Raw genomic sequence first — 27,193 nt, forward strand, 5'->3', positions numbered from 1 at the left:
AAGATAGAGATTATCCGTGATTGGCCCGATTTGGAGAAGTCCATGAAGTTGAAAGCTTCTTGGGCTTATGTTCTTCCTACTGGCGGTTCATCAGAAAGTTTGTCTGTATGACAATTTATGGCTTCTGTCTGTTTTGCAGGTGTAATCGAGGGCGATTACAATGCTTTCAAGAGGGGGGTTATGTCACAAACTAGTGACGTTGCGTACACACACACTACCCAGGCATGGATAGTCCCCGCGGGAAAAAACCCCTGCAAGAAATGATGACGTGGCAAACAGTGACATGGCAGACTTGTTCGAAAATCACGACGCAATCTACGACGCAAAACCTGGAAACTCCGTACTACTGACGTGGCATCCCGTGAAATGAGGCAGAATTTACGACAATTTTTACGGTAGCTTTTGTTATGCTTTTTGGCTACGCAAACTTGAGAGAGAGAGAGCTCTTTTGCTTTTGCTTTATTTAGGCTCAAGAGAGCTTGAGAGAGAAAAGAACATGCTTTTGATTTTGAAGCTTTTGGGCTTTGCTTTTAGCATCCCTTGTAAATCTATTTATTGGTAGTTTGGGCTCTCACTTCTCACAGCATCTTGACACAGAGTCTGAGAGTGAGTCCCGACTACTCGCTTGTACTTTGAGTTGCAGATTAATAGAAAAAGAAATACCGAAAGGGGCGTCAGTTTTTGGGGCCAATATCTCTAGGCACGGAACTCAGCCAGGCCAGTGTCAAATCAAAAGTGAACTATGAACTGTTTCGAAGTGATTATTTGTGGTGTCGCGGTAGATTCTCGACTTGGAGTGTCCAAGTCTGTTACATTGAGTGTGTGTGTGTGGGGGGGGGGGGGGGGGGGGGGGGGCTTGCTTTACGTTAATGTCTTTGGGTCACTTGGGCCCCATCGGATGGGGTTCCATAAGTTGGCAGGAACTTCTCTTTAAAAATAAGGCCACTCGTAAGACTTTGCAAGTTGGTAAAACTCCTCCTGCTACTTCGGCTTCTTCTTAGGGTTTAGGCCCCTCGGCCGGGATCTGAAGGTTGACTCTGTTCTTCAGTGACTTGACTCGTTAGCAGTTTGTGACAGAATGTGTTGTAGACGTTGAAACACTATTATGCTAAAGTTTCGAAGAGGACTTCATGCGAGGAGAAGGCTGTGGAGGCAACAAAGCAGAAAGGGGAGGTTGGAGGTGGCTCCGAACATTCTGATTGCATATGATCAAATTTACCACAACAACATGAGTTGGCAAATTTGTCCCATTTCAACTTAAAGGGTCATTTCCCTATTAAAGGGTCTCCCGAATTAATCGTGATGCCTTTTGGTGTGGGGATATCTATATCCCACAAGATGCAAAATATATTGGTATTCACATCCAACCTGAGAGGGCAAACCACTTTGCCCAGCTCAGTAGCTAGTAGCGGAAGAAAGTGATGCCACATGCGGGAAAAATCCACCACCTCCACCCATACCGAACATTATGTCAATTAAGACTCTGATAATCCTTGGTAAGAACCCATGGCAATACATGTGTCATTTGCGTGTTAAGAACAACGGTGACATTCCAAGCAGAGCATCCCTGGCTTCACTATCGGCCAACAAGACCTCACAAAATCCACAGGCCCCAAAATAAGCTCCTCGAACCACTTGTCACTTAAGCTGGAAAATCCACCCATTGTCCCACATCATGTGCCGTAGGCATTTTACCAGGAATAAAAAGTATTATTGCATTTAATGCATATTGGGTGACAGGATCCATTGATTGTTGGACCCTCTTTCTCTGGTTCCGGACCCTCCCTGGCTCTACAAGAATCCTCAAAACCCTCATGCAAGCACTCCTTAATGAGAGACAAAGCATCCGTCAATGATGAGCCCATTGCTTTGCATCGCTTGTAGATGCAAGAGTAATCTGTTGCACCCTCGCCAAAGCAGTAGAGCACACACTACTCCTGATACACACTCTCACACATGCACTCACCCACACACACTTTGTTTTTGTCGGCTCACACACACACACACACAAACAAAATTATACAGGTGAAGCAGCACCCAGGCCAAACCCTGACCTACTGTTAACCCACCGATACAGGCAACAAACAGTCCTCCCTCACACGTTCAGAGACCCCAGAAACACCACGAAGCGCCGAGGGGATCAGAGGCAGCACGCGCAGAAGCTGTAGGCAGCAGCGAGAGCAGAAACAAGAAGCAGCAGCGCGAACAAAAGCCCTTCCTCTCTCTCTCTCTCTCTCTCTCTCTCTCTCTCTCTCTCTCTCTCTCTCTCTCTCACACACACACACACACACACATCAGAGCCAATATACACAGTGGAGGAGATCACATCTATGCTGACAGTGACATTACACGGGGCAGCGACAGAGGCATACCCACACACTCAGCCTGGTCAGAGACGTCGTTCTGGGCACATGCCTCAGAACAGCTGGTATGATGAGGAGTGTCGACAGAGGAGAGCTCAGATCCACCGGGAGCTTACATTTGGAGTGATCACCTATAGACAGTCTCGTATTGCTATACGACGACTAGTACGACGGAAGAAGCAAGCTTCCTTGGTCCAAATGGAGCAGGATTTATATCAACTCTTCCTTAGTAGAGATTCAACAAAGGCTTGGCGTCTATTCCATGAGCAGTCTCCCCTACCAGTGATTACTTCTACGGAGATATGGGGGCAGTATGCAGCATCATCATACACTGTACCTGGACAACCACCACTACCAGATCCACCACAGCCATGTCCGGCTACGAGCACCTTCTTTACCACTGAGATGGTAAAGGAGGCCATTGACAGGATGAAGACCAGACGGGCACAAGATCATGAGGGTTTGGTAGCAGAGCACATTATACATGCTGGGGACTTGTTGGTAGAGATGCTTGCACGGTTGTTCAACCGTGTCATGTGTGAGGGCTTTCCTGAGTCTTGGAGATTGTATACTATTGTACCTATCTTCAAGACAGGAGACCCCACAGTGTCGGGGAATTACCGTACTATCATGGTAGGATACACATTGGCACGGTTGTATGCATCCATCCTTGAGCATAGGCTGGGCAGTTGGGCAGAGACTATGGGCATACGGGCACCTGGACAGGCTGGTTTCAGGAGGGGTTTCTCCACACTGGATCATGTCTTTACACTCAGAGCTATCATTGAGGAGGGTCGAGCACATGGTAGACGGATATATTGCAGCTTTGTGGACTTCCGCAAAGCTTTTGACACAGTACGAGGGCCAGATTGATGCGCCGACTTATGGAATTGGGGGTACCCACAGAGCTGATATGGGGGATTATGGCATTCTACAGTTCAGTGATGGGTCATGTACGCACACCAGAGGGGATATCTGACATAGTTCACTCCACTATCGAAGTGAAACAGGGATGCCCATTGTCCGCTACTTTATTTGGTATGTATGTTGATGAGGTCTCTGATTATATTAACAGAGGAGGAGATAGAGGTGCTCAGCTTGCAGGGACATGGATCCCTCTTTTATTGTATGCTGACGATATCGTGTTGATATCAGACTCACTAGAGGGTACGCAGAGACATTTGGACGCATTGCATAGTGTTGCAGGGAATAGTGGATTGTGTGTCAACCTTGGTAAAACCAAGGTCATGGTATTTAATACCACGCCACAGTGGGTCAGGAGATCAGCACCTACATTCACATATGGTCAGGACAGTATGGAGTACACTGATGCACACATATCTTGGGGTGGTCTTTAGTGGACCGAGGTTCACAGTGAAAGTGGCAACAGACACTAGATTGACTCGTGCCTATGCAACCCTAGGCAGTTTAGAGAGGATTTGTTCGCAGGTTCAGTTTCAGGAACCTCGAACAAAGCTCTGGCTCTTCGACACTTTGGTCACTTCAGTTATGCACTACAGGGTTCAGGTTTGGGGACCATCTGTTGACAGTGCTGGATGGAGTAATATGGAGAGGCCCTTGGTATCTATGATTTCTAGGCTAATTAGAGCCAAGGCCTCAGTTCCACATGACATCATAAGAGCGGAGCTGGCTGCCCCACCTATGGAGATTGAGGCACTTACCAGATTAGTATCATTTGTACACAGCTTATGGGACACCACCACGGACAGATATGCTAGGCTTGCTCGAGTCATCCAGACAGCTGGCATTACAGGGAGATACATCATGTTGGTATGCACAGATGAGTTCATGGTTTCAGAGGCATGGTTTCAGCATGGACAGGCTGCCCCCTTTCCAGTATTCTCTTGATGCACCATCTTTGGCTCTTACACGGATGGAGATTACTAGACTCATTCGGCAGGATCTTATCCAGCTTGATACCAGGAGGACATGGATAGAGCCATCACGGGAGTTGAGTACGAAGAAGGCTTTCTATAGAGAGCATCTTCTCCAACTCACGACAGACAGATTTGTCACACGGCCCAGCTACATGGACACACACCTATCTCATGGATTACGATGTGCCATAGGCCAGATACGCACATCTTCACACCAGCTTGGGATTGAGACAGGTAGATTCAGAGGCATACCAGCAGACAATAGGATATGTCAATTATGCCATGCAGAGCCAGAGACAGAGTTTCATTACATATGTCAATGCACAGTCTACTATGAGATACGGGAACACTTTCACTGTTTATTCAGAGATGGTTTTGACTCGTTAGATAGAGTCATGAGATATCACGATCAGAGATGTCTCGGATTATTTCTACTTGAGATACAGAGACATAGAGATTCTCTATTGAGAGGGCATAGACAGAGACAGTCCCAGAGACACATCTCAAATTTTTTCAGTCCGAGTACCACAGAGGCAGAGAGGCCACCACCACCACAGAGCTCGGTTCCCACCCATACACACTAGTGGTACTCTCATTGACTGAGCTATAGAATTGGGGAGATCGAGACGACCACGACTGAGGAGGGGAGCCACGCAGCACCGATGGAGATTGCGGCAGAGGATCCACGAGATTCTAGCGCGACACCTAGAGTGTCGATCAAGATAGGCTTCATGCTACTGCTATATTGTATCATGGTGACACTTATCCCCACTTTGTGCCTTTGTGGCATTATACCATTGCTCAGCTTACCAGCCACCCATAGGAGTCGGTAGCACTCCTATCTCAATTTCTAGTTTGTAGTTTTCTTTGTTTGTACCCAGACTTGGTACTAGACTCAACATTGTAATCAGTTTGGTCTCATAGGTCATTTTGGCCTTTTGTAGACGTTAATATATCATTTCATTTCATTTCTCTCTCTCTCTCTCTCTCTCTCTCTCTCTCTCTCTCTCTCTCTCTCTCTCTCACACACACACACACACACAAAAAAAAGAGCAGATATGAATTGTACTAGACAAACTCTGTAAAGCCTTCAAAAATATGTGAAATCAAAATGTTTTTTATGGATTAAAACAAAAGTGAATCCAAAAATAGCAGCAACTTTACTTATAAGATATTGAAAGCAACTGCTACCTCTTCCCCAAGATCTTCGCGCACTAGCATCAAAAACTTGGGAAAGCGCATCCTGTGAAGGATGTTACTGAGAATAGCAACATAAGAGGTGAAGCCCTTTGATGACGCCAGACCAACACCTACACTATCTTTCAAGTTAGCAAAGCATGAAGCAATAAATGATGACAATGAACAAAAATATCTTTAAAAATATAAAACTTCAAGAAAAAAGCTCTTGAAATATGCAAGCAAGACAAGCTTAGAACTTACCATACTAGCTTGATCAGTAATAGTAAGCATACTGAGTAGTTCACATGAGTTAAGTATAGACAAGACATAATACCCTTTCCCCTTACAGAAATTGGTCTAGCTTTCAAGATAAAATGGCTTGCAGAGTCACAAACTAAGGTTGACAATGGATCTGAGACAAGTTTATATGCACACAAACAGAGAAAGATGGGAGCTGGGAGCACAGTCAAAGGTACCACGCAGAGAGGCATACGTATAATCATGTATTCTACTTTACAATGTAAAAACTTTGGTCCTGCTGGTTTGAGGTCTTAAACACAAACTCCACAATTATTAAAAGGCCCAAACATCCAAGAAGACACACAGCTTTCGGCTCAACATCGGCAATCATGAAGGACCATCAAAAAAGTCATTTGCAACAATTGAGTAACATATACAAATAGACCTTATCACTAATACCAAAAACAAGAACTAGCACAAAGTATCTGTTCATGTACCTTCAACTTCAACTCTGTAGCCCTGAATGCAATTATGCTGGATGAGAACAAGAAGGCAGTTTCGAAGCTGTGTGGCACCTATCTCAGAAAATCTTGCCAACTCCGGGAGGGATAGATGACCCTTCAATAAGAGACATCGAATGACTTTCTGCAAGAGAGAACACAGTAAAACAATCAAAAGCTCTCTCGCTCTCTCTCTCTCTCTCTCTCTCTCTCTCTCTCTCTCTCTCTCTCTCTCTCTCTCTCTCTCTCTCTCTCTCTCTCTCTCGCGCGCGCGCGCGCGCGCTACACCTTCACGCGGGACACGGACTCTGTATACATAGATGGGATCTACAGACGCCTGCGCACAGAGGAGCCAGGGCGACCTCTGGAGGAGCTTACTACTATATTGACACAGACACTACATGATGCAGCAGCTGAGGCATACCCACATACCCAGCCTGAGCAGAGACGCCGTTCAGGGAGCATGCCCCAGAACAGTTGGTATGATGAGGAATGCCGGGACACTAGAGCTAGACTTCAGAGGGAGGTGCTTTTGGGGGACATCACTCACACAGTCACAGACCGACTTCCGACGCCTAGTGCGGCGGAAGAAGAGGGCATTTTTGGCTCGCCTAGAGCAAGATCTATACCAGCTATTCTTTGAGTCAGGACTCACGTGAGGCATGGCGGCTCTTTCATGAGCACTCCCCCCACCTGCCATCACTTCTGCAGAGACCTGGGGCCAGTATACATCATCTCTGTACACAGTTCCTGAGCAGCCCCCCCTTCACGACCCCCCCGATCCATGCCCACACACATGTGCTTTTTTCACCGCTGAGATGTTGATCTGGATCTGTCACATGACACATCCAACCCTATGTGTCCGTGGACAAGCTACAGCATGATCAAGGTTCAGTCAGTCTAGGTTAGAAGTGATCTGGCACTTTTGTGAGTCTATTCGTAGACCGTGCATGCCCAGTCACTTAGTATAGATGCATATCCTCTGGTTGCACACAACATGATCATCGATATTCCCATCAGATTCCATCAGGGGAATTTTCCAGTGCATTTAGCCTATTTTCCCTATTTTTTACATTTTTCACTTATTAATTTAAGTGACTTTCCAACAAAAGTAGGTAGGGCAATTTGGGTAAGAAAATATATAAGCAAACCAAAGTTAGCACTAAATGACAGAAGAAGCAGCAGGAGCACCGCTCAACAAGCACCTTCTCAGCAGGACCCCAAAGGCTTCTAGCGTTTTGCTCCACAGCATCTTGGCTAGCGTTTTTGGACAAGACACCGCAGATCAGCTAGCGTTTTGCATTTGCAGAGCCACGGCGACAAGACCACAGCAGATCAGCCTAGCGTTTTTGCATCTGCAGAATCCCGGCGACAGAAACTCCATTTTCAGCCCTAGCGTTTTTGCATCTGCCAACAACCTCAGAGTTTTGCAGATCTATCGCGGCAGAATCAGCTTTAGGATCAGCGTTTTCAGTTTTCAATAGTCAGACATCGCAGATCAAGTCCCGAACCTCGCAGATCTCACCTTCTCGCAGCAGTTCCTCGCCGCAGTTTCAGCCCGGACATAGAGTCAGAATTCACCAGATAGAAGATTAGCAGATTTCAGTCCATAGCGTTTTTGGACAGCAGATAAAAGATTGCAGATTTCAGCCCTTAGGTCGACTTCGTCATCCCCGTTGTCATCGCCGACATAGCCTAGACTTGCATCAGTCCCATGCATTACATTTGTACCAGATTGTGCAATCAATAGTAGACCACTCTCGCCGACGAGAGTGGGGCCTTCGGAGGAGGGTTTTACAACGTCTCTGGTGTCGTATCTCTCTTCTATCTCTATCTCTCAGTCTCATACACTTGCACGCACAGTGTCCATTCACTTTGTTTGTGATCATAGCACTCTCTCATTAAGAATGGAAGGCTCTACCTTCCACAAGAACAAAAGGAACCTTGAGCACATTTCGGAGCAGTCATCTTGAGCAAAGCGCAAACACTCATCCCGTTGCACCTAACATTGGTATCAGAGCTTTGGCAGTGTTGTGTATCACTCAAGGAAAGAACCACAAGAACCACAATAATTTTTTTGCTTGTTGAGGTCGCACGAACCCAAGTTCGCTGGGGCATGTGGATTCCTAATCGTGTTTTGTTGAAGAGTGACAGAAATCCCAAGAAAGAAGGGCTTGTCCAGCCTCCCCTTGTGTCTCTTTTCAATCATTGAGAGCAGACCGTGCACTTAGCGGTCGGCCAATCGATGTGAGGTGGGAAAAAGCAACCTTGGTGTGAGCGCAAGGCCGCCAAGGGGTGCGCCCGCGGAAAAGAGTAGAACTCGGATGAAAAGAAGATCCTTCTCAAACACGGTTTGCAAGTGAAAGAAAACCTCAAGAACCTCAAGACTCTCAAGAACTCAAGAACCCCAAGAACCAAGACCCTCAAGAACCCAAGTTCCTCGAGAACTTAAGAACCCACGACCCCAAGAACCCACAAGAACCCACGACTTCAGTTGATGGTCATCACTCGAAGCGGCATGGATACTTCGCTTAGAGGTGATGAGCATGAGAGACACGAAGAAGAATTTTCCCCAGCAGGAGGTTTTTCCGACCCTCCCCCTTCCCCATCTACGCGAAGGATTGCACCAGATCCTATGGAAGCTTGGTGCAAGGCAATGATGGACATGATGGTACGACAAGGTAGACAACAAGAAGTGTGGCTCGAAGAAAGAATGGCAGCCATAGAGCGTGAGTGCAAGCAAGCACGCTTGGCGGCCACAGAAAGAAACGCGGCATTGAATCGCGAGTCCACAGAAAGACTAGCCGAATTGGCTCGCGAGCGCAAAAAAAGACGGTTAGAGCGTGAAGCGCATATACATCAACGCATGCAAGAGTTTGTTCTTGTAACAAACTTGGACACTCCAAGTCAAGAATCAACCGCGACAGCACCAAATAACCACTTCAAAACAATTCACAGATCACAATAGATTTGCACTGGCCCGGCGGAGTTCCGTGCCTAGAGATATTGGCCCCAAAGACTGGCGCCCCTTTCGATATTTCTTTTTGTATTAATCAATCATCAAAGTACAAGAGAGCGGTTAGGGTTTCACTCTCAGACTCTGCGTCCAGATGCTCTGAGAAGTGAGGCCCTCACCACTAATTTAAAGGTTACAAGGGATGCCCAAAAGCAGAGCCCCAAAAGCTTTTAAAATCAAAAGCATCAGTTCTCTCTCTCTCTTAGAGAGTCTTTTCTCTTTTCTTTTATAAAAAAAAAGCAAAAGCAAAATTCGCGTCGCTCATCATTTTCCAAAAAAAAAAAAAAAATTAATAATCCGCCTCCGCGATTTCCGGAATTTAGGGTTTTTGGCAAAAATTAGGGTTTGCAAGAATTTTAGGGTTTCTGGCAGAAATTAGGGTTTCTGCTGTCCACCACGTCATCACTTTGTGACATACCCCCCTCTTGAAAGCATTGTAATCGACCGCGATTACGCCTGCAAAACCGACAAAAGCCATAAACCATCTTAGCAGACACTGACTGTTAGTACCTACGTACTAGGAACGCACATCTAGCACATGTACAAAATCGACAGTCACATCACACGACATCACAGGACATCACCAGACATCACAGGACATCACATGACATTCAACATTCATTCGGATCTTAGACCATGATTTATCGGCAATGTAGCTAGCAATCACATCTAGGTCCAATCGGGACCTCATCGATGTCCGATTGACTAACCCCTATTGCAACCATGTCTATTCGAGATCAAGTAGACCAAAATGCTGCAATCATTTCGTCTATCAGTTCCTGCACTCACAAGAAGTCAAGAACAAATCAGTATCATAATCAGGAATTCCATTTCATAAAGTCATCCAGCAGAATACTGTCAGCTCTCAGTATCCCTGAAGCTCAAAGAGACATCAGTGACTTTAGTATCAAAATCGAGGCATCTGTTGACAAAGGAGCGGAGTAACTCCCCTCTTGTGCATCCCACTGCACCAGATCTTCGGCCAAGCTGAGTTTCTGGGTTCCGTTTGGAGTAGACTATGCTAAACCAAAACATCGAGGTAAAGTTTCACAATCCGAGGAGTATCTGCTAGGTCCTCCTCCTCCATCCACTTCGCATCAAATGCAGGAAAGTTCTTGAACTTAACCAAGAACCGCCTTCAGACTTTACCTTTCTTCGTATCATTATGTGCCAAAATCTGTTCAGGAACAAGGATCTCCTCGTTTTCTTCCACTTTGGGCTGCTCATCAGGCTCCCCATCATCAGGCACATCACCCTTAACAGGGTTCAAGAGACTCACATGCAATGCATTGTGAATCCTCCAAGTATCTGGCAGTTTCAATCGGAAGGAGACATCATTTATTTTGTCAGTGATCTGGAAAGGTCCGTAGTATCGCATACTAAGCTTTGGAAAAGGCCTCTCCTTTCCCTTTTTCTTTCTTAGGCGTGCCTTCTCAAAAGTAAGAGCACCCAATCATCCTCCTTCAGTTTCCAGTCGCGACGATGGCGATCCGCTGCCTTTTTCTGTCGTTCTTGAGACTCCTGCAAAGTCTCGCGAACCTTGGCAAAAGTCGTATCCAAGTCTCGCGAATATTCATCCGCTTCAAATTTCTAATCTTTCATGCTCAGGAAGGATGAAACCTTCGCAGCAATTTCAACAATCTCACATGGCATCTTCCCCGTTGAAGAGTGTATCGTGTTATTGTAGGCAAATTCCAGCAAAGGTAAGTTCTTTTCCCATTGAGTCTTCTGATGCGAGATACAAGACTTCAATAAATCTAAAATCACTGAATTGGCAATCTCAGATTGCCCGTCAGTCTGCAAGTGGAACGATGACGAGAACTGCAACCGCGTGCCAATGTTCTCCCAAATTGCCTTCCAAAACAAACTCATAAATCTGGGGTCTCTGTCGGAGACAATCGTCTCAGGCGTGCCATGTAATCGGAAAATCATCGTGATCATTCTGTATTCTCGGGAGATCAAAAAAAAATGAAATCCATTTCAATATTTTCCCAGGGGCGGGTGGGTATGGGTAAAGGCTATAACAATCCCTGTGCCTTATGCCTGTCAAACTTGACCTTCTGGCATACCAAGCAACTGCGCACAAACTCTTCCACATCCTTCTTCAGTCTCTGCCAAAAGAAATCTCTCTCTACCCCTTTCATGGTGGTAGCAATGCCGCGGTGACCCGTAAAAGGTGGACAGTGGCAATCAATCATAACCTTTTCCCTCAACGGCTGTGTAACGCACAACATAGTCTTTTTCATCAAGTAGCCTTCCCGAAGGGAGTATCCAGCTACTGTCTCCCCATCCCGTATCCGTGTGAAAATATCTGCAAAATCTGTATCTGTGGCACACTGATCGACCATATCCTCGAAGCTTCTATGATGTATCGCGGAAATAGCCAGAACCAACGGTTTCCGAGACAAAGCATCTGCCACCACATTCTTCTGTCCCTGCACATGGACAATCTGGAAGTGGAACTGTGACAAGATGTTCGCCCATCGCATCTGTTTTTCCAAAAGCTGCTTCTGTGACAAGAAGTAGCGCAAACTCTGATGGTCTGTAAAGACAGTAAAATCCGCTTCGAGTAGGTAATGCCGCCACTGAGTAAGAGCGTGGATAACCGCCAAAAGCTCTTTCCCATAGATCTGTGCTGTCATCTCCGGCCTAGAGAACAAACGGCTCTCGTAAGCTATGACATGGCCTTCTTGCATCAAGACCGCACCCAGACTACGACCACAAGCATCACAAAATACTTCAAATGACTTCTGCAAGTCCGACAAAGTCAAATCTGGTCTTGTAGTCAATTTCTCTTTCAATGTCCGAAAGGCAGTCACCTCTGTGGGTCCCCACGAAAAAGGTACTCCTTTCTGTGTCAAGGTATGCAAAGGGGAAGCAACCTCTGCAAACTTTCGTATGAACCGCCTGTAGTACGAACACAGTCCCAAGAAGCTTCTAACTTCATGGACATTCCTCAAATCGGGCCAATCACGGATAGTCTCTATCTTGGCCGGGTTCATTTGCACTCCTGCTGTTGACACAATGTGTCCCAAAAAATGTATCTCTGGTAGGAAAAATTCACTTTTCTTAGCATTAATCACTAATGTGTGATCTCGTAATGCCTGAAAGACTTGAAGCAGATGATCTCTGTGTTCTGCCTCATTCTTGGAGAAAACAATGATGTCGTCAAAGAAAGTGCCAACAAATAGCCTGTACTCTCGAAAAATCCTATCCATCATCCGGTTAAATGTCGCAGGAGCATTGGTTAAGCCAAAAGGCATCACCAAAAACTCAAATAACCCAAAAGTCGTCCGAAAAGCTGTCTTGTAGACATCTCCTGGCGCTATCCTGATCTGATGATATCCACTCTTCAAGTCAATCCTGCTAAAGCACGAGGATCCCTGTAACCTGTCGAGTATATCATCGATCCTAGGAATCGGAAATCTGTTCTTGATGGTGATTTCGTTGAGAGTGCTATAATCGATGCACATTCTCCAAGATCCGTCTTTCTTCAAAACCAACAACACTGGAGAGCAATACGGTGAAGTACTAGGCTGGACAAGACTCTTTTCCAAGAGGTCTTTCACTGAGTTCATAATCTTTTCATTCTGTACTCGGCTCACACGATAAGGTGGCCGATTCGGTGGCGTGCTTCCAGATATCAGATCAATGGTATGATCTTCAGGCCCTCTCAAAAGCAATCGGCATGAGCGTGGAGAAAAAAAAATATTGGCATTCTTTTCTTCAGGTCAAAACATATTCAATCTTTATCCATCGTTCAGTTCTCCCAAAAGAATGAGTAAGAAAACTGAAGTTCATCAAGTACAATCTCTAAGCCCTTCATTTATCAAAGTCGCTTTCTCGGCCCGGTAGTCAACCACGGCGTAGTTCTTGTGGTACCAAGGGATCCCGAGTAGAACGTCACTCGCGTGCCCTGAACACCCCTGTCATTGCAAACGAAGTTTGCCAATGCTTGGTGTAATGGCAACATCCCATCCGGGTGCCAGTTGAACTACCTCCGCCTGTGGCGTCAGTCTGTCGGGCGTAGTTCCAAATCGAGCCGCCAATTCCAAGTGAAAAGAACTTGGCCTTGGCTCCTTCAAAAGAGCTTCCTGATCCTTCACTTTGCCCCGAAAGCGGCAAAGTTTGTACTTTCATTCATTAGATTCGATGCAGGTCCCACGCCATGTGGTACCAGTTCTACTTTTCTATCTGCCTTTTCTGCCACATTCCTCAGCTGCTCTCGAACTCTCAAACCTGTCGTCGTCTTTATCATTCTGTTCTTTCTGTGCCTTATCAGGGCACTTCGCGGAAATATGTCCATGTTCCCCGCATCCAAAGCACTTCCCCTCTCTGATGAAGCGAGCTCTCTCCTCAGGAGTAAGCTTGGGTCGTGCATCCTTTTTTTTTTCTCTGGGTTGCTCTTTTTCATTCTACTTTCATTCCCAGAAGTCTATTCGGCTCGTTGTGTCATGGCCTCATCTGTGGGGTAGGTCAGACTGCCAGAGTGAATGGCAAAGCCCCGCTTCGCATGACTCATCAACTCCTGAATAGAAGCTGACTTCTGTTCCAAGCAGTGATCTCGGATCTCTGTAGGTAGACCCAAGGTAAACTGCTCAATCTGTTCTCTGAATGAGATCTTCTTGAATGAAGAGGCGGGTAGAAAAGAGCTCCAGAATCTTTCACGATAAGAATTCACTGTATCGCTCTTGGTCATCCGGAGATGGTTCCAAGCAGCTCGTATATCTCGCTCAAACTCTTGAGTCAACCAAGAAGAAATAAAAAGCCTCTTGAATTTCAGCCATGTAACTGGCACAGTCTTGCTTAATAGAAGCGTGGACTACCAAGTACGAGCATTCCCCTTAAAGTAAGAGGCAGCTCTCCCAATCTTGGAGTGCTCTGAATAGCGTCCTCCCGCGAAAGCGATGTCAAACTGCTGAATAAAAGACAAAGCCTTAGAAGCATCTGAGTCTCCTGAAAAGTATCAAACTTGATCGAGTGGCCACCTTCTTTAAACTCTCGGACTTTCTTGCTTTTATCTTCGAGAAAGTCATACTCGTTGGCCTTGTAAAAAAAATTCTTCTTGTTCACATAAAACTTTCCGTCATCGGAATCTGAGCTGTCTGTAGACGAGTCCTCAGTAGAACTGTCAGTCTCTGGGCGAGATGTAGCCTTCTTTGCCTTTTTCTTGCCCTTTCCGAAGCTTTGTGTCTTGCTTCGCTTTTTGCTTTTTCTGTCTTCTTCGCTCTAATCCGAGGAGCTAGAAGAACTGTCAGAAGAAGAAGAAGAAGAACTGGGTACTCCTTCAAATCGAACACGCTTCTTCCGTTTCTTTGCCTTGTCAAATGTCAACCGACGACCCAAATATCCCGGGAAGTCAGTGCCTTTCTTCTGCTTTTTGCTGTGCTTTTTGTCTTTCTTTTGCACGTCGAAAAGCTGAGCAATCCGTGCATCAACCACGTTCTCCAGTTCCTGCTCCGTATATTTTCTTGGAGGCAGAAGGTTTCTTGAGAGCAGGTTTCGGGAGTGGTGTTGTGGTTCTCTGTCACTTCATGTGTACCTCTTCCAAAGAGGTCTGGTTCATATATTTTGCCATCTTCGGGTCCTTGGCAAAATTGAGCATCATCTTTGTTGCATCGCCGATCAACTGGCGACGCTCTATCTCTCGCCGCTCCGCCTAAGTAGGCCAAGGCGGGCCATACTCTTTGTCTGAATCTTCGTTGTGATCCCAGCCCGCATCTCCAGATGCAGAGGGAGTCGACTGATCATTGCCTGAAGCCATAGGTGCCGCGGAAAAAAATTTCGGGGATCGGATTTCCCGTAGAAGAGAAATCGGCCGTGCTTTGATACCACTGTAACAAACTTGGACACTCCAAGTCAAGAATCAACCGCGACAGCGCCAAATAACCACTTCAAAACAATTCACAGATCACAATAGATTTGCACTGGCCCGGCGGAGTTCCCTGCCTAGAGATATTGGCCCCAAAGACTGGCGCCCCTTTCGGTATTTCTTTTTGTATTAATCAATCATCAAAGTACAAGAGAGCGGTTAGGGTTTCACTCTCAGACTCTGCGTCCAGATGCTCTGAGAAGTGAGGCCCTCACCACTAATTTAAAGGTTACAAGGGATGCCCAAAAGCAAAGCCCCAAAAGATTTTAAAATCAAAAGCATCAGTTCTCTCTCTCTCTTAGAGAGTCTTTTCTCTTTTTTTTTATAAAAAAAAAAGCAAAAGCAAAAGCAAAATTCGCGTCGCTCATCATTTTCCACAAAAAAAATAATAATAATAATAATAATAATAATAATAATCCGCCTCCGCGATTTCCGGAATTTAGGGTTTTTGGCAAAAATTAGGGTTTGCAGGAATTTTAGGGTTTCTGGCAGAAATTAGGGTTTTTGCTGTCCGCCACGTCATCACTTTGTGACAGTTCTACTATTCTCTAATGTGCAGGCACCAATTGAAGAGAATCAGGAGACGAAGACTCTCTCAGTCTCTTCTTCTCCCAAGCATGACACACAGGATTTGCATGATTATGAGAAGCATGATGAATTAAATGATAATGATTTGCATGATGATTTGAATGATATTGCTAAGCATGATGATTTGGATGCTAATGACAAGCATGATGATTTGCATGATCACAATGTGATTTCTCACAAGCATGATGATTTCCATGAAGATGATGTGATTGTCACAAGGATGATGTGTTAGTGGATGCTTTTTCTAGCGAAGCTAACCTCGTTACAGATTCGATCAATCACGAAGAATCGATCTTGGCTTTCAAGTCAAGGTCCACAGATCCCCCACAAGAAGATTTGATAGCTCCCGAAGGGTCGATCTTGGCTCTCGAGCCTAGGTCCAAAGAACCCTCACAGGAAGTATTATGTGTTCGTACGATTGATACGCACCCATTGTTCAAGTGTTTCATTCGTGATCGTTTCCTATATTTTAGTCAGCATCTTTATGTGATCCCTTTTCCTAGGCATGACATATTGTATGTTGAGCACATTTCTCTCATGGATGAGCATGAATGTATGCAGATTGTTCATGAAAAGCTGAAAAGTATGTATGTAAGTAAGTCACATTCCATGTCTCTTCCTTGGCATTACACAGTAGTAGAAAGAACACATGAAAGTATGAGCACCAAGCATACGCATTTCCGTTGTGAATTGCCACAGTTAATTGCTCTAGATCATAAGAGAAAGATTCGATCTCATTGTTTGCATGTGTTTGATGAACGGTTGTCACTCCATCTCTATGTTCATCTACATTGCATACACAGTCTTTAGAGAAGACAAGATTTTTTCCCTTCACTTTACATGGAATAGGTATGTTCATGGTTTTGTGTTGGAAATGGGTTCTGGAATTTTCAGCCATGGAGATTCTTCAAGACGAAAGAAGCAGGTCTCTAGACGAAGTTGAAGCAAGGAAGGAGCCACAGAAGACTTTGTGTCGCTTTCGGCGCGGCCCAAAGAAGCAAGCGTTGCAGACCTTTATGAAGTTCAAGTACCGCACGACCCACACATCAGCGTGGGCCGGTGAAGAGTCCCTTCCAGGATTCCCGATGCTATTGGCGATCTCCCTCGACGCCATACAGTTCGGTACCAATACCTCACTTTGAAAAGGAGGGGATGTCAGGTGACACATCCAACCCTATGTGTCCGTGGACAAGCTACAGCATAATCAAGGTTCAGTCAGTCTAGATTAGAAGTGATCTGGCACTTTTGTGAGTCTATTCGTAGACCGTGCATGCCCAGTCACTTAGTATAGATGCATATCCTCTGGTTGCACACAACATGATCATCAGTATTCCCATCAGATTCCATCATGGGAATTTCCAGTGCATTTAGCCTATTTTTCCTATTTTTTACATTTTTCACTTATTAATTTAAGTGACTTTCCAACAAAAGTAGGTAGGGCAATTTGGGTAAGAAAATATATAAGCAAACCAAAGTTAGCACTAAATGGCAGAAGAGGCAACGGGAGCACCGCTCAACAGGCACCTTCTCGGCAGGACCCCAAAGGCTTCTAGCGTTTTTGCTCCACAACATCTTGGCTAGCGTTTTTGGACAAGACACCGCAGATCAGCCAGCGTTTTGCATTTGCAGAGCCACGGCAACAAGACCACAGCAGATCAGCATAGCGTTTTTGCATCTGCCAGCAACCTCAGAGTTTTGCAGATCTATCGCGACAGAATCAGCCCTAGGATCAGCGTTTTCAGTTTTCAGCGGTCAGACATCGCAGATCGAGTCCCGAACCTCGCAAATCTCACCTTCCCGCAGTAGTTCCTCGCCGAAGTTTCAGCCCGGAAAACGCAGATTTCAGCATCTGCGTTTTCAACGCGTCGTCCTCGCATCGTCGTCACCGACATAGAGTCAGAATTCAGCAGATAGAAGATTAGCAGATTTCAGCCCATAGCGTTTTTGGACAGCAGATAAAAGATTGCAAATTTCAGCCCTTAGGTCGACTTCGTCATCCCCGTTGTCATCGCCGACATAGCCTAGACTTGCATCAGTCCCATGCATTACATTTGTACCAGATTGTGCAATCAATAGTAGACCACTCTCACCGACGAGAGTGGGGCCTTCGGAGGAGGGTTTTACAACGTCTCTGGTGTCCTATCTCTCTTCTATCTCTATCTCTCAGTCTCATACACTTGCACGCACAGTGTCCATTCACTTTGTTTGTGATCATAGCACTCTCTCATTAAGAACGGAAGGCTCTACCTTCCACAAGAACAAAAGGAACCTTGAGCACAGTTCGGAGCACTCATCTTGAGCAAAGCGCAAACATTCATTCGGCTGCACCTAACAGGATCGGTGGCGTACCGATCTATCATATCCTCGAAGCTTCTATATTGAATCACCGAAGTAGCCAAAATCAATGGCTTGTGACATCACCAAGCATGCAACCTGATTCTGCAACAACCCTCGTGACTACAGACATTGCAGCTACTATATGAGGTTTAGTGTAGCCACCCTTTTGTTGTGTACCCCTACTTCTTCTAGTTATTATGTAACTTGTGTTGTAAGTTGTTTTCTCTGAACCAATTTTCTCGATCACATCTAAAACTTGCTTCTCATAAACTAACGCGTTTGCCACCAAATTCTTCTGTAGACTATCCCTGAACATGGATAATCTGGAAGTGGAACTGTGACAGAATATTAGCCTACCGCATTTGTCTTTCCAAGAGTTGCTTTTGAGATAAGAAGTAGCGTGAACTTTGATGATCACTGAACACACTAACATCGGTTTTGAGCAGAAAATGTCACCACTATGTAAGAGCATGGATAAACTACCAAAAGCTCTTTCTCATGAATGTATGCAACCCCTTCAAGACGTAAGAACATCCTACTCTTGTAATCTATAACATGGCCCTCCTGCATCAAGACTGCTCCCAAACTGGGACCACAAGCATCACTAAAGACCTCAAAGGGCTTTTGCAAGGCTGGTAAAACCAACAGTGGACTCGTTGTCAACTTTTCCTTGAAAGTCCAAAAGGCTGCAATTTCCAACGGTCCCCAAGAAAAAGGAACCCCTTTCTCAGTCAACACATGCAATGGAGAAGCTATCTCCACAAATTTTCGAATAAACCGCCGATAATAAGGACACAAACCCAAAAAGCTTCGAACTTCATATACATTTTCAAATCCGGCCAATCATGAATGGTCTCAACCTTGGCCGGCTCCATCTTTACACCTTCCGCTGAGACAATGTGTCCCAAGAAGTGTATCTTTGGCAAGAAAAACTTACTCTTTTCCCAGTTTACTACCAATCGACGGTGTTGCAGTGCCTGGAAAACCTATAGCAGATGGTGTTTATGCTCTATCTTACTCTTGGAGAAGATGATGTCCCAATTTTGCTAAAGAAAGTAGAACCCTAAAGTTTGTCTAGTGTATCATCGATCCTGGGAATAGGAAATCTGTTCTTCATGGTAATTTTGTCAAGAGCTCTATACTCAATGCACATTCTCCAAGATCCACCTTTCCACCTTTCTTTAGAAAGAGAACAATAATGTAAAATATTGGGCTTGATAAGACCCTTCTCAAGAAGCTCTTTCACTTGGTTCATAATTTCTTCATTTTGGGCTCAGCTAACTCGATAAGGTGGCCAATTCAGTGGTGTACTGCCAGGAATCAAATCAATCGTGTGATCTTCACGATGCTGAGGAGGTAACTCTCCTGGTAAGCCTTCAGAGAAACAATCAGCCTGAGCTTGCAGAAAATCTTTTCATTCCTTCTCTAGATCGGACATATTTGACGTCTTATTGTCATTCAACTCTTTCAAGAAAATGGAGTAAACAAACAGACTGGATTTTATTAATTTGGAAATGGCCGAAGCCGATACAAAAGTAACGAACTCGCCATTCAATTTTACATTGAGTACAATATCTTTACCCTTCTCAATCTTCAAGGTAGCTTTAATCGCCCTATAGTCGACCACTGCCTTGTTCTTGTGGAACCAAGGGATTCCTAAGAGGACGTCATACCCTTCCAAAGGCATGATGTAGAAGTCCTCATGCCCTAAATACCCCTGATAATGCAACCGTAGTTTGCCAATGACATGTGTAATGGCAACATCTCGTCCGAGTGCCGCTATAACTTCCTCTATCGGTGGTCCCATTTCCTTTAGCGTAATTCCAAGTTGAGCCGCCAATTCGGTTGAGATGAAGTTGGCCTTGGCTCCTCCATCAAAGAAAATAAGGGCTTCCTGGTCTCGCACTTTGCCCCACGCTCTGCAAAGTTTTGTACTCTCGTCCATCTGATCAGGGTCGGTCCCCACAAAGTCTGCTACCAGTCTTGCTTTCATCTTCCCTTTTCTTGCCCGCTCCTCTGCTGCTCTGGAGCTCTCTGGCTTGTTGGGACGCCGGGTCAACACATGCCCCAATTCCCCACACCGTAACACTTCCCCTCCTTGTAGTACTCGGCTGTAGTACTCAGCTCGCTGATCTACTGACAATTGAGGGCCGGAAGGTTTCTTTTTCGGAAGATTTTCCCTTCTTCTATTGCCGTTGTTCGAGTTTTGTCGGTCCGAGCTGTGAAAAGTTCGTCAGTGGGATATGTAAGAGTACCCACATGCATTGCAAACCCTTGTTGGCATGCCCCAATAGTCAATGCATAGACTCAAACTTCTTCAACAAACAATAGTCACGTATCTCTATAGGTAGACCACAGCAAAATCGTTCAATCTACTGCTTAAAGGTAATCTTTTTGAAAGAAGAAGCCGGTAGAAAAGCATCCCAGAATCTCTCACAATAGGTGTCCAATGTGTCTTCCTTGGTCATCCACAAATGATTTCAAGCTGTGATCACATCACCTTTGTACTCTTGACTGAGCCGTGAAGAAGTAAAAACTCGCTTGAACTGTAGCCACTTCATTGGTGCTTCCCACCATAAGAGTAGCATAGACTACCATGTTTGTGAGTTTCCCTTCCATGGCTCCAAAGATGGAGTGTAGACTAAACAATACTACTGACCAAATTGTGAAATAGCAAAAGAAATACAACAAGAAGCTAGTTTACAGAACAGTCTGCACAATACTACTAACCAAATTGTAAAATAGCAAAAAAGATACAACAAGAAGCTAGTTTACAGAACTTGCAAACCAGAAAGTGCACAAGCAAAAGAAAGAGAGCACAACAAGAGGCGTACCCCAACCAATTCACCAAATTGGTTGCAAATGATCTCGTATGCAAGCTTCCGCCCATGTTGGGTAACCATTGTACGACCTACAAAAGTACACGCCTAAACCTGCAGATAAACCACACAAGTATGTGCTAACGATTCTGGAAAATCATGGAGGTACAAAATCTTCGACGATGCGCTCTCTCTCTCTCTCTCTCTCTCTCTCTCTCTCTCTCTCTCTTTAGTCCGACTCCTCAGGTAAAACTGGACTTCTCTCTCTCACATTCGTCTGTGCCGCGTGAGCGAGTAGTCTGCAGGAGTCGACGTGGGCATGAGGGAGCAGGAGGGACGTGCGAAGGTGCCGGGAGCAGACCTCATTGTATTTTTTCCTTATTCAGATAGAAACCAATGTTATGATGGTTACTCCAGACGCACGCTTGTAAGTAGTAGGGAGCCCTAGCTGGAGAGTTATGAGTTATGGAAAGTAAGTTTAAATAAGTGCCCACAATATATCACAAGACATTTTTGTTGTGTTATAATATAAAATTGTATTATCAATTATACATACATAATCACAAATTGTAAGTATAAGAGTTATGGAAAGTAATTTCAAAAAGTGCCCACGATCACATGGCATTTTTGTTGTGTTATAACATAAAATTGTATTATCAATTATACATACATAATCACAAATGGTTTATATATTGGAGGAGGGAGGGGGGGGGGGGGGGGGGACACTTGGGAAATAAGGTGAAAGATGCACAATACGCATTGGCATTTTAAAACAAAGTAAAATAAAAATAAACAAAAATAAAATAAAAACACATTGATTAATTAAAACAAAAAAATATTTTAATGTTATCATTAAAAAATAGATTTAATAAACATAAAAAACAATGAAACAATTTAATGGAATGAATCTTTATAATGTCTTTAAATGAAAGGACTCTTTGTAAATTAAAATATTAAAAAAATCATTTCACATCATGGGATCGAACTCTTATGAATGAATGCACTCTTTAATTTTTTGTTCTCTAAAGTCTCTTTTATATGCCAACAAAATAAATGCACCTTTGGGAATAGCATTTAAAAAGACATGATATCTTTCTCTTAAGACTTTTAAGGCCCCTTTGAGGGACACATGTCTAGCAATTAGGATTGAAAGACCTTCACTATATGGGGTACTAAGACCTTCAACAGATTAAAAAATGAACGAAAAATATACCAACATAAACATAAATTGGCGGCTAAGAGATCTTGAGAAGAAGTAGATGGAGTACGCATTTATTTTCCTTGTGTAGAGTTTAATGCTTTGTAAATGAAATATGCACCTATAATTTTTTCTATAGATGTATATGTACATATATTTCTTCATTGTTGTAAGTTCAATTTTCACCTGCACGAAGGTGATTTTTTTCTATAGATATGTATGTACATATATCTTTTCATCATTATAAGTTCAATTTTCACTAGCTCTTCACCTCTCTCTAGGAATGAGGTTACAGCTCCTATTGTCCGTCGGTACAGTGTAGCTATCCTCGCAGCATCCTCGTGAGGAGTAGAGTCTCTCCCAATGCCAGCTCTTGTTGCCTTTGTGAGTAGACCCATTTAGGTTGTTCTCATCCCATAGCAATTTACCTCTATACACACACCTTTTCCTGGTAGCTTCTCACCCACTCTTGTGAGCATCTCTCTTCTTTTTTACTCAAAAAAAGCTTCCTTTATCCTCTAATATGGCCAGCTCTTCTAAGCATGTCATCCTAAGTCAACTTCTTTCAATATCCTACAAGATGGTCAGCTCTAGGCCGCTCTTCTCAAGTTGCCTTCTCCATCTTTTCTTATGACCCAAACAACCAAGGTATTCACACACCTCCTCTCAATGTTTTTTGGGCCCCATGCTCTTATTGGGTAGGAGACCCCACATGATGGCGACTATATGGATAAGGTCGCCTTGGTGGGAAAAAGTTTGCATACATAAGGATCTTGCTATGAGGGAGAAAAGAATGGAGCCATAGTTAGGTAAGCAAAATGGAGGAACATGAGGCTGACAAATCAAAGTTAGAGGGGGGTTCATAGCATCCGCCAACTAAGGGGAGGATGGTATGTCTAGGCAAGGGAGGCAAGGGCCAGTTATGAGAGAGAAGGGCAATTAATGGTTCAGGTCTACCATAGATTAGGTCATTGAAAGTAAAGGTGGCTGGCCCTACTTGTTAGGCCAAGGGCTAGAGGGCAAGGCCCGACCTAGGGGAGTCAAGGACTTAGGCCAAAGGCCGGGGGAGTGAAGGTGTGGACAGGGGATCCATTTAGGGCAAAGGGCCATGGGCCCTCCTATAAAAGGTTGGCTAGGAGGAGGATCCAGGATTCAGTCTCCTCTGGGTTTTACATTGATATCAGAGCTAGTTCTATTTTTGGGGCAGAGGGCGTGGTCTTTTTTGCATGTATACCATGGAATTCACCTCTTGCAAGGCGAGGAGGAGGACGAAGGGAACCGTCGTGTGCAGGATCTCTTGAGGCGAGGGGAGGTGAGGTGACGGTTGATGTAAGGAGATGGGTCCTATGGGCAAGGCCACCAGCACGACCGGACAATGTGTACGCTAGGGGGAGGCTATAAGATAGCATGGTTAAGTGGAGACTAGCACGCATTACCACCGCCCTTTCACTGGTATCCGAGCTATTTTTGGGAGGAGGCTAAAAGCGGGTTGCATGTGCATGCGATGCTCTGCTTCTCTCCCACGTTCCGTAGACAGAGACATCTCTGTTGCGCAGCGAAGAAGACAAGCTCGCTTTCCTGTGCACAACGCATGGACGAAACAATGACAGTCGACCGTGGCCACCCCATCTACATTCTCCACAGCGGACGACTAAGGCAAACTCAACCGGCAATTCGACGGCATCAAGGCTCCAAGGCTTCCGCTGGCTACATGCGTAGAAAGGCCCGCTTAACCCTTGCATGAAGGAGGGTTGAACCCACCCCATGAGGGTAAGAGGCCAACACTTTACCATCAAGCTATTGACCCTTGTTGTGTATAACGAGGAAAGATAGCCTACTTATGTTGAAAGGAAAACTAGAAGGAAAGGGAAAGCTTTAAACTTCAAGAAAGTAGCTTCACGCTTCCTTTTCACTTCTTGGAGAAAGGCAAGTTTTCCTCCAAAAATCCTTTTTTCCTCAAGGAGGTAGCTTCAAAGTGAAGAAAAGCCTTCACAAAAATGACGAATTTTTGTGAAGAATTGTCAAAGGTGTTCTTACAACGAACGACAAGTGAAGAGCTCAAATTCCCACAAGGCGAGGTTCGCATGCACGTAAATTACGGAGCATACAAAACACAAAGACTTCAAATTTTCAAGGTACAAGTTGTCGTTTTTTTTTCTCTCGTTGCATTAGTGTGTGTTGACCATGGCTAGTGAGGATATCCCACCTACACAAAGTTTGATTTTGAGCACGTAGATCAAAATCAGGGCACCACGGGTGCTACTGACACTAATATGCATGATGATGATGATCTAGGAGATCATAGGCTTGTAGATATGGTTTCTTTCAAGACTTTGGAACATCGCCAAAGCGTACTTGAAAGAAAACTCTCTGCACTCAATGCAAATGTTACCAATCTTACGGAGTTACTTGTGAAATTTATGAATTCACAGACAACTCAAGGAGCCACAAGTGGCACGGTTCAAAGGAACCAAGCTCACACGACTCAAAGAGTCCAAGAGACAAATGTTGCAGAAGATGCAGAAGGTAGTAATGAATTACTCAAGAATATTACCATTCTTGAATTTCATAGGGAAGAGCGTGATTGCAACAAGGAAGCGGTCAATATGTTCTTACACAAATGGAGTGATATTCATAGATTGAGATACACCCCGGATATAAAGATGGTTGTGGAAACAAGTATATCTCTTAAAGGCAAGGCCTATAAGTGGTGGATGATATTTCCAATAGATGTTCGTCCTCCGTCTTGGGCTGCATTTCAAGCTTCTTTCTCCAAAGAGTTTTTGGACTCCAATGAAGAAGATAAGAATTGGTTAGCATGGGATGCATGCCGCATGTCTGGCCTCTCTCTCACAGTACCTTTTGAAGTATCAAAAAATCATATTAAAACTAGAAGGTCTAGATGAATTCCAGAAGATACGGGGTTTTAATAGGGGTCTTGACAAAGACTATCGTCTTCATGTCAAGAGCCAACATCCAAAAAAATTGGAAGAATCCATCAGTCATGCCCAAAGATATGATGATGACGAAGAGAGGAAAGGAAATGTTCCCTACTCTAAGAATACTTTTGCTAAGAGCAATGTGGCTAAGAGCCAATGGTGAGGTAGATCTCCCACACGTTCCAAGAGGAATAAGAGAAAATCTACCTCTCCACGCCCACAAGAGGCTAAGAAGCCTAAGCAATCATGAGATACTCCACGTGGGTCTCTCAACACTGCTGATTTTGAGTCTGCAAAGAAACACAATTTGTGTTTTAGATGTCTTACATAACAAGAAAGATTGTCCTCTTTTGCAAGGCAAAGAAAAGGCCATGCACACGGTGCAATGCCTCACATTAGATTCATCTCCTAAATATTGTGCTGCAGAGGTTCTTCATATGGAAGAAAAGCACAAGTGTTATATGCCTGCTTCAATGTGGCAGCCCACCACCTTTGGCCCCCATGATTTGATTCGCATGCATGGCACTATTAACGGACAACATGTTCGTACTTTAGTGGATGATGGTGCAACTCATAACTTCTTAAACTATAAGCTAGTCAAGAAATTGAAGCTTACACGAACTCCCTGCTCTCACAAGTATGTGGTGGAGCAGTTTTCTGGGAATGATAAAGAAGTATGGGACATGTTAGTTCAAGGGGTTGAGCTTATTGTTCAAGATCATACGATGACCCTTGACTTCCAAGTTATGAACATGGACCGTGTTGATGTAGTTTTAGGACGGGAGTGGCTGCATGGTTTAGCCCCTCTTATATGTATAGCCGAGCTTTCTATTTTGCATAAAGCAGATTTAATAGATAAAGTATTTTTGTGTTACTGCTTGTCTCCAAGTCTCGTGAATTCTCAAGAGCAAAGTGCGGTGAATTGTAGTAATGGTGTTCAAAGTGCAATGAATTCTAATGGTATGCTAACTGCAATGAATTCTACTGATAAACAAAATGTTAAAAAATCTAACGAGCAAAGTGCTCTCAATTTTAATTCTATAGAGCAACGTGTAGCTGTTGTAAAACAAACATTATAGGAATTACAAGATTCTCCATCTCAACATAACTCTAGTTTACTTTCTCCTTTTGCACGGCAAAAGCTAACTCACTTACTCACGGAGTATAGCGATGTGTTCTCAAGTGATTTACCACCGAGTTTGCCCCCTACACGTGATGTGCATCATGGCATAGATGTCTTGCTAGGCAATAAACCGGTGAGTAAACCACCTTATTGTATGAGTGCTAAAGAAGCCAAGGAGGTTGAGAGTTAGTTGGTTGACTACCTCGCTCGTGGTTTCATTAGAACTAGCACTTCGCCTTGGGCATCACCAGTTCTATTGGTAAAAAGAAAGATGGTACTATGCGCATGTGTGTAGATTATGGCGGATTAAACGCCATAACCATCAATAACAAGTATCCTCTGCCAAGAGTAGATGAGTTGTCTGATCAAATCCATGGGGCAAGATACTATACGAAGATAGATCTTCGTTTAGGATACCACCAGGTACATATCCTACTGCAAGATAACTCCAAAACTGCCTTTAGAACACGGTTCGGACATTTTGAATTTTTGGTTATGTCTTTTGGTCTAACCAATGCTCCATCTACATTTATGACACTCATGGATAGTGTCTTATGTCCCTATCTTGGAAAATTTGTTGTGGTTTTCCTTGATGACATTCTCATTTATAGTAAGACTGAAGATGAACACATAGAACACTTACGATTAGTGTTCGAACAGCTACGAGCTCACGCGTTGTATTCTAAGCAAAGCAAGTGCGATTTCTTTAAAACAGAGATACATTACCTCGGTCATGTGATCTCTTATTCTGGCATCAAGATGGATACTGACAAGGTCACTACCATTCTTCGATGGCCACATCCCAACACGGTTGAGGAGCTTCAAATATTTTTAGGCATGACTGGATTTTATCGACAGTATATCCGTGACTATGCCAAAATCATCGTTCCCATGACGGATCAACTTAAAGCAAAAGGTAAGACCTTTTCTTGGGAGGAAGCCCAAAAACGTAGTTTCGAACAGCTCAAGGTAGCTATAGCCACTGCTCCCATCCTAGCAATCGTCGACCCACTTAAGCCGTTTGTGGTAGAGACTGATGCTAGTGATAAAGCCATTGGTGCGGTACTTCTGCAGGAGGGAAGAGAGCTCAACAGAATTATTCTGTTTATGAGAGAGATCTC

The 27,193-nt window shown here is 44.3% G+C and overlaps 1 protein-coding gene across 2 annotated transcripts in view; it reads right to left on the minus strand.

Moving 5' to 3' along the window:
• LOC147445505 (RNA polymerase III subunit RPC82 family protein) overlaps nt 1-21,243 on the minus strand; it is a 70,467-nt gene extending 49,224 nt beyond the window's left edge. The window contains exons 1-4 of one of the 2 annotated variants that reach the window (XM_086525010.1): nt 21,084-21,243; nt 20,828-20,926; nt 6,178-6,325; nt 5,453-5,571 (exon numbers count right to left, since the gene is read on the minus strand). In XM_086525010.1, the coding sequence (XP_086381136.1) occupies nt 5,453-5,571; nt 6,178-6,325; nt 20,828-20,896 (336 nt within the window). In that variant the 5' untranslated portion in view covers nt 20,897-20,926; nt 21,084-21,243. Of the gene's footprint in view, nt 1-5,452; nt 5,577-6,177; nt 6,326-20,827; nt 20,927-21,083 lie in introns of those variants that run through there. The other variant, XM_086525011.1, reaches the window with a different exon arrangement.
• Between the last annotated feature and the right edge of the window lie 5,950 nt (nt 21,244-27,193).

This window comes from Adiantum capillus-veneris, chromosome 12 (assembly GCF_014529385.1).
Source record: "Adiantum capillus-veneris isolate H3 chromosome 12, ASM1452938v2, whole genome shotgun sequence".
NCBI classification, from domain to species: domain Eukaryota; kingdom Viridiplantae; phylum Streptophyta; class Polypodiopsida; order Polypodiales; family Pteridaceae; genus Adiantum; species Adiantum capillus-veneris.